Below are 7,582 nucleotides of genomic sequence, written 5' to 3'. Positions count from 1 at the left end.
GGAGGAGGAGGAGGAGGAGGAGGAGGAGAAACAGGAGAAACAGGAGGTGGACGGCGGGGAGAGTGCGAAGCTGCGCCTCAGGGAGGAGCTGGGCCGGAGGGTGAGCTGAGGCGGCCTGCCGCCGTCCGTCCGGGCGGGAGATAGGCGGCCGCGGGGCCGCTGCCGGGGCCGAGGCGCGGCCGGGGCCGTGCTTCTGGTTTGAGGGGTGGCAGCTCCGCGAATCCTGTAACCTCGGGCGTGATCCGCGCGAAGAAGAGGAGGGCGAGTCCCGTCGGTTCTTGTGGAACCGCTTTTTCTCAAAAAATTGCTTCCTTTCCATATGGTCACATTGTATAAAGTCAGTGGTATTTTTGATTGCCGGGGAAGCTGTAAAGCTATGACATAACTATATTGCAGGTTGTTTTCTGTTCAGTGTAAGTGCCTGGTTTAGCCCTTTTTGGTCTGTTGGAACTGTAAGTACAAGATACTAGTGTAGCTAGTGGAAAAGGTGTGTTTTCGGTATACCACCTTCAGTTTGGCTAATCTGGCTCTGTGGCAGCTTTCTACTGTTGCACCAGTTCCAGGAGGCACAAAGAAAGAACAAAGCCATACATACTGTTTGTTTCTAACAAAAAGTATTAAGTGCCCGCAGACCAGATTTTGTTTGTTGGCTTTTATTCTTGTCCTCCTGATTGCTCTTTAGCATTGACAGCTGTCATTGTAAAAGAAAATGGGAATACCTGTCACCTCTGCCAGTGCAAAGTGGTAAATCCCATTAAAGAAGTTTGTGCAGAACTCCAGAGCAACAGAAAGGCTTCCATTGCTCTTAATGCCATTTTAGGTGTTTGGGGTTTTTTATTTATTTCATTTTGAATCATGATAATACATATGAGTATAAAGTCTGTTGTAGATATGATGCAAAATTTTGTTTTCTAGAGTTATTTTTGCATGTTTTCTTTTCCTCTGGGGGAAAATTGTGATCTCTGATTATAAATAGCTAGACATACTTTGCCTTCCCAGTAGGGATTGCTTTCAGTGGTAGGACAAATATCAATCCATGTAAGATAACCCATTTCTAGAACGGTTATTCAGTATTTCATTTTTATATCTAGTGCCACTTTGTCTTCAGTGGTCCATTCAGAAAACCACAACCATATTTGCATGTAGCTGTCTTAAAATACTAGTAAGCTTGTTCACTATCAGGGTTATAATACATTAGTTTATTTTTAAAACTTAAATTGAGGTGCATCTTTTGCCTTTCAGATTAAAGAGCAGAAGGTTGTAGTTGATGAGCTTTCAAATTTGAAGAAGAACCGGGTAAGTATGTATTTGCAAATTTGGTTTTGGCTATTTCATTTTAGCATCAGAGAAATAAGTGTGGAGACAAGAGGGGAGAAAAATCGGAGCACACTGTCTTTAATTTATTCCAATACAGATGTTAGTACAGATGTGCTCTGCTGTTCTCAGAACAATTTGTCCTCCAACTTACTTGATTGTGTACACTTGTCCAGTGTAATACAGTGCATTGTTGGAACTTTTTGTGTTTTATCTGAGTTATTTCATTAAAATGTTTGGGTTGATCAGAAGACTTTGTGAGGTATTCTTACTTTTCATGTATATGAGTTTTAAAATAGAATGTGATCCCTCAGGTACGAGGAAAAGAGAAACACAGAATAGTCATGGGTTGATCATTAAATGTTTTTGATGATATGGCATTAGAATGTGCCTGTTGTCAGGGCAGAACTTATTCTCCTGGCATAAAAGTGAAGGGGTGTATCAGTGGACCCACACCAGTGTCTCCTGCAGTGTGGTTGCCAGAGCCTGTTGCTTTGACTTAATGCAGCCTTGTTTTTGTTTTGCAGAAAGTTTATAGGCAGCAGCCCAATAGCAACATATTCTTTCTTGTAGACCGAACTGAAACACTGTCTCAATGCAAAAGTAAGTTTGCAGTGTAAAAGTTGATCAAATAGTTCACTGTTTTGAAGGTGCATTTGTAGCTGTTAATGATTTCAAAGGTATATTACAATTAAAAACTGGCAACTGTGTATCAATGCAAAGGAGACTTCAAGACACATGCTTGTTTTTCTAGGTTTGGTAGATGTGAAAGTGTTTCCATTTGATACATGGATGTGATAAAAGAGCAAGTGCTGAAGGTGTAGGAAGAATGAGAACACCTGCCCCACAGAGAAGTCTCTATTGGTGCCCTTTGGGAAGCTGTATAGCATTTTGTCCCTTTTAAAAAAGAAAAGTCTAAAAGTTGCATGGGATGAGGAGGAAGAAAATGACAAGTTAAACTGGAGGCTAAGCTGGAAATCTTTAGGTAGTTGAAAGAATGGATCTGTGGGGTCGTGAAGATAGGAGAATGGATGATAAAGGGAACTGATGATTGAACAAGTGTTAGAAATGTATAAATGTATAAATTTTCCTGGAATGAACAATTGCTAGTTTCTTCTTCTTCGATTTAATAATGTTGACATTTTAATTGACAGTTCACTTTTCTTACTATTACAACTGTGTGAATTATACTGATTATATAGGCAATAGTTGGCCATTCCCCTAATTCTTGTAGTGTGGCTTCTTTGGGAGAAAAAAAAATCATAATCTTTATATAATTGAAGGGGACTGCAGTGAGCTATGTTTGTGTTACATGAGTACTAATAGAACTTTTTTTAGCATTTCATCTTTATCTCTTTAATTAAACAAATGGCTGGAATTACTCATTTCTTAGATATAGTCTTAAACTTACTAATTTACCAGATTATGAAACTGATTATTTGTGTATTTTTATCTTACATAGATACATTAGATGAATTAAAGAAGGCACATCAGGAGATGGAAAATTCAGAAAAGACTAAAATCAAGAAATAGTCCGACTGAGTTCAGAGTCACAATGTGTGGTATTTGTTGCATCGTTACCTTGCGTAGCCAGCGTGCTATTCATGATTTCTTTAACAAAGACATACTCTGCCGTCTTAGAAGAAGAGGACCAGACAGTAGCCAACAGTTGATAAAAACTGCATCTGATCTCTCTTATGAGTGTCTGTTTTCTGGCCATGTACTTCACTTGAGGGGACTGGTGACTCCTCAGCCTCTGGAAGATGCCAATAACAATATTTTTCTTTGGAATGGAGAAATTTTCAGTGGAGTGCATGTAGGAGATCTAGAGAATGACACCGAAGTAATGTTTCATCATCTTGCATTGTGCAGTAGTGAAGCAGACATTTTGTCACTCTTTTCATCACTTCGGGGTCCATGGTCTTTTATTTATTATCAGGCATCTACACACAGTTTGTGGTTTGGTAGAGATTATTTTGGTCGTCGTAGTTTGCTTTGGCAATTCAATAATGAGATTGACAGTGCTTTCTGTCTCACATCCGTAAGTGTTTATTCCGAGTCAGGTAACCAATGGCAAGAAGTCCCAGCATCTGGAATTTTCAAAATTGATCTCAAAGCTTGTGCAACAACTAAATCTTTGTCTTTAACGTTATTTCCATGGAAGTACAGCTGCACAGAGAAGGCAGTAGAAGAAATAGTTGTTAATGTTCTGGACCAAGTTTCAAAAGACTTACCGAACCACATACCTCTCATGATGAATCAATCAAAACTATGTCTCAGAGCACCAGTTAGCCCCTTAAATAAAACCATTTCTGAAGCTTCAAGTGAATGTCCAGGCGCTAACGTTAGCAAAATTACCTGTGTGGTTTCTGTAGAAACCCTTCAGGGATTTCTTGCAGAGGAACACAAGAAAATATTAGTCCATCAGTTTATTAATGTTTTAAATGAAGCAGTGAAGAGACGGGTCTTGTCTCTCTTCAGACATGAAGATCAGAAAAAAAGAGAAGTTCCAAGCAAGTATAATAGGAAGGCACACGTTGCAGTGCTGTTTTCTGGTGGCATTGATTCTATGGTTATTGCAGCCCTTGCTGATAAACATGTGCCTTTGGAGGAACCAATTGATCTTCTCAATGTAGCTTTCATGATGAAAGAACAAACTAAGCAAAAGGGTGCCACTAAAAACCATACCAACCGGGAAGTACAGCTTGATTTGCTTTCTCCTCAAGAAAGTTGTAAAGATCTTGATGCTAAAACTGGTGTTGATTTATCTTGCTTTGCTGTTCCAGACAGAATCACTGGTAGGGCAGGACTGAAAGAATTGGAAGCGATTAACCCTTCAAGAACCTGGAACTTTGTGGAAATTAATGTTACACTAGAGGAATTGAAAAAAATGAGACAACAGTGCATTAATCACTTAATTTATCCACTGCATACAGTCTTGGATGACAGCATTGGCTGTGCAATTTGGTTTGCTTCCAGAGGAGAGGGTTTTATTAGTAACCAAGGAGAACTGAGACCATATAAAAGTCCTGCAAAGGTACTAGTTGGTTGCTGCCCTATGCTTGACCTGTGAATATACAAACAGTTCTGTTGTTTCAGAAGGGTCTTTAATATTCTTAAGGCTTCTGCAATTCAGTGGCAGAATATAGAATAGTTCTGTACTGATAGTCTTTGTGTAATTCTGGAGTTAAAAACCGCATTCAGTTCTTTTGTCATGTAATGTGTATGGCTTTTCATTAAGCTTGAATAAGCACCAGTGTGACTAGGAAAAAAATAACAAGTCATCATTTTTGGTGTTTCAAGTTCAGTAGTGGGTAACTGCTATTCAATCCAAACTGAATAGGTTAATAAATTTAGAGATAAATATTAATGAAGTATTAAGTAATGTTTTGTGACACTGTCCCAACAGCTGTAAAATTACTAACTTGTTACTTAGGTACACTAAGTGACAAAATTGCAATTAATAATGGCAGAAAAGATAACTACTTGGAATCTTTTGTAATTTGAGTCTTGTTGAATGACAGAACTACAAAAAATAGTCCTTTCTTTTTTGTAACTTATTTTCATGTATGTAAAGTCTTTTTAGTAACTATATTATTTTCTTGGGAATTTGATTGTTATTTTTCACTTCCCAATTCCTGATGGTTTGTGTAGGGAAGAATAACTATAATGTTAGGAGTTTGCAGTTCACTGCTACCTTTGCTTTTTGAGGCTTCTATTACTTTTCTGCTATTGCTAGATCTTAAAAACACAAAAAACCAACAACAAAACCCCCAACAAATGCAACAGTTTGTGTAAAAACTGCTGCTGTAGAATGCAGTTGATGCAGTTGACTGATCTACTTCAGGATGCATGTGTCAGATTTGTGAAACATACAGATTCATATTAGGTCCAGAATATGTTGAAATGAGTCATGAGTTAATAAAACATGAAGGGAAATTGTCATCATCCTATCAGTTATTTACTAGTGTGCACAGGTAAAAAATTAGTTGACCACCAGCTGGTGTCACATCAGTAAAACACAGTTGACTTTGTGTGTTAAGAGACATCCACTTTTATAGTGAACTGCTGCTGAAGGCACAGTAATGGACCAGATGTAGTAGTGTTTTTCTCTTGGTAATGTTTATATGCTTATCATTGAGTAGACAGAACAATGACACATTTTTATTTCCTGTAATGCAGTTGTTATTAGCCCAGTAGCTGGTAAATTAATCTGGGTGTACATTCGGGTAACTATTTAGAACCAACAACATACTGCATCACTTGCAGCAACAATTTTTTTTTATGAATGCTGGTGCTGTTTGTTGTAATATAAACTAACAAAGACATTCTTCAAAGATGCTGGTGTATTTGTGATAAACACAACATTATTTTGGTGTTTTTTCCTTGCCTTGGTAGAAGTGTTTATGTGTGCTTTTAGGTCTGATTGTAAACCTGCATCAGGTTCGCAGTGACATCACTGGGAACTGTTTCAGGCTCTGTAAATGTGTAAGGCACATCCTATCATGGTAGGTAGTATATTTAGAAGATGTGTATTGAAGTTATTCTCCTTAAGATGTAGTTAAACATTTAAGATCTGTTACATACTATTAGCTTGCATAGATAATAAAGATTTCTTTTATTCTGTTTGTTTAGGTTGTGCTTACAGGAATTGGAGCAGATGAACAGCTTGCAGGGTATTCTCGACATCGTGTTTGCTTCAAAAAGTATGGCTTAGAGGGTCTGAATAAAGAACTTGAAATGGAGTTGCATCGCATTTCTTCTAGAAACCTTGGTAGAGATGACAGGATTATTAGTGATCATGGAAAAGAAGCCAGGTATTATTATTTTAACATGAAGCAAAACTGGTTTTGCTAGTTAGATTCTGTTTTTAACACTCCAGCAGAAAGGTTAATTGAAACTTCTATGCATTTTATTGACTTTAAGTTCCGTTGCAGTTTCATTAATATGTACTGTGTTTTTTGTTTTAAGGGGTCTGTAGTACTGTGGAAGAGTTAAGGAAATTTAGCAACTTGAATATTGGATTTCTATCTGGAAGTTTTAAGAAGCAGCAACAGATGTTGAAATAGTCAAAATCAAGTTGGTTTTATTATTTTAAGTGGAACAGTCTTCTGCACAGCTCTAAAGTGTTCTGGTGTGGTCATCTGGGGAGTGACTTTGTAGAAGGACAACACAACACAGAAGTCACATATTCCTGTCCACACAATAAAAGTGTGATCAATATCCACTGCGTTTCCTGGTTGCTAAGTCAGAATAGTTAAAGAATCATTTTATTTGTGTTTACTTCCTCCATGCTACTGCCAACTTGCAAAAAAATTCCTTAGGTGTTGTCCAGTAGTAGAGGCCACTCAGGTGCATGAAATATCTTTTCCTGTGATCTTTGTACCAATGTTTTTTGAAATCTGTTCTTAGTTGCACATTTTCAGTTTAGTGGGTACAGTGGTAGACAAGCAATGCTGTTAATCGTGCTTGCAGTTAGATAGTGATACCTAGAATTTGGAACATTATCAGAATTTATTGTGTAAATATTTATGTTTCAAAGTTACAGTGTATCTTCATACAGTATTTTTAAATACTTAGAGTTATCTTGAGAATTGTTACTTTAAAATTCTTGCTCTTCCATTGTACTTTTGATTTTCTTCAGAATTTTTTGTTTTATATAAACCCAACATTTCTGATGCTTGTGTTTAGTCTTTTCTTTTGCAAGAGTTTAAAAAATTCCAGGCTTCTGAAGCTTAAACGTGATGTATTATGTTTTCTTTCTCCAAGACAGTCTAACTGCTTTGGAGACTTGCCTTAGTACTGCAACATTAACATTTAAGGTACATCTACAGTTAGGAATTGACAGACTCTGTTTTTGCATATGATAAAGGGGAAAATCAAGACTATTTGTATGAAGTTTTTAAAGGGTCTTTTCCCATGTATATCTTTCCTTTAGGTTTCCTTTTCTTGATGAAGATGTTGTTTCATTCCTCAATTCTCTGCCCATCACAGAAAAAGCAGACTTGACTTTACCTCGAGGAATTGGTGAGAAATTGATTCTGCGCCTTGCAGCCAAGGAGTTTGGCCTTACAGCCTCAACTGTTTTGCCAAAAAGAGCTGTACAGTTTGGATCTCGGATTGCAAAACTAGAGAGCAACAGTGAAAAAGCAACTGACATGTGCAGCAGACTGCAGTTATTTTCAGTAGATTAATTATAAAGCTACATGTTGAGATGTTGCATTTATCACATATGCAAATCCAGTAAATCTTTGGAGTTCTCTTAGAA

General features: G+C 37.4%; 2 protein-coding genes across 2 annotated transcripts in view; both read left to right on the top strand.

Moving 5' to 3' along the window:
• The window catches only part of ASDURF (ASNSD1 upstream reading frame), a 4,398-nt gene extending 1,507 nt beyond the window's left edge, over window positions 1–2,891 (top strand). The window contains exons 2-5 of the mRNA XM_026852398.1: window positions 5–100; window positions 1,243–1,296; window positions 1,842–1,917; window positions 2,777–2,891. Coding sequence (XP_026708199.1) covers window positions 5–100; window positions 1,243–1,296; window positions 1,842–1,917; window positions 2,777–2,847 — 297 coding nt within the window. The 3' untranslated portion in view covers window positions 2,848–2,891. The remainder of the gene's footprint in view (window positions 1–4; window positions 101–1,242; window positions 1,297–1,841; window positions 1,918–2,776) is intronic.
• ASNSD1 (asparagine synthetase domain containing 1) lies at window positions 1,243–7,582 on the top strand. The gene is made up of 5 exons (XM_026852521.1): window positions 1,243–1,296; window positions 1,842–1,917; window positions 2,777–4,351; window positions 5,950–6,131; window positions 7,253–7,582. Exons 3-5 carry the CDS (start codon window positions 2,870–2,872, stop codon window positions 7,506–7,508), a joined length of 1,920 nt encoding a protein of 639 aa, XP_026708322.1. The 5' UTR covers window positions 1,243–1,296; window positions 1,842–1,917; window positions 2,777–2,869; the 3' UTR covers window positions 7,509–7,582.

This window comes from Athene cunicularia (genome assembly GCF_003259725.1).
Source record: "Athene cunicularia isolate RWA chromosome 7 unlocalized genomic scaffold, athCun1 chr7_part1, whole genome shotgun sequence".
Classification (NCBI taxonomy): domain Eukaryota; kingdom Metazoa; phylum Chordata; class Aves; order Strigiformes; family Strigidae; genus Athene; species Athene cunicularia.
This window is presented reverse-complemented; position numbering and strand designations above follow the sequence as displayed.

What these genes read in the sequence shown, in the direction of transcription:
- ASNSD1 (XM_026852521.1), top strand. Translation starts at nt 2,870, where the DNA reads ATGTGTGGTATTTGTTGCATCGTTACCTTGCGTAGCCAGCGTGCTATT. An exon ending in CATATAAAAGTCCTGCAAAG is followed by an intron (nt 4,352 to 5,949) that starts GTACTAGTTGGT and finishes CTGTTTGTTTAG; the next exon opens with GTTGTGCTTACAGGAATTGG. An exon ending in GATCATGGAAAAGAAGCCAG is followed by an intron (nt 6,132 to 7,252) that starts GTATTATTATTT and finishes TCTTTCCTTTAG; the next exon opens with GTTTCCTTTTCTTGATGAAG.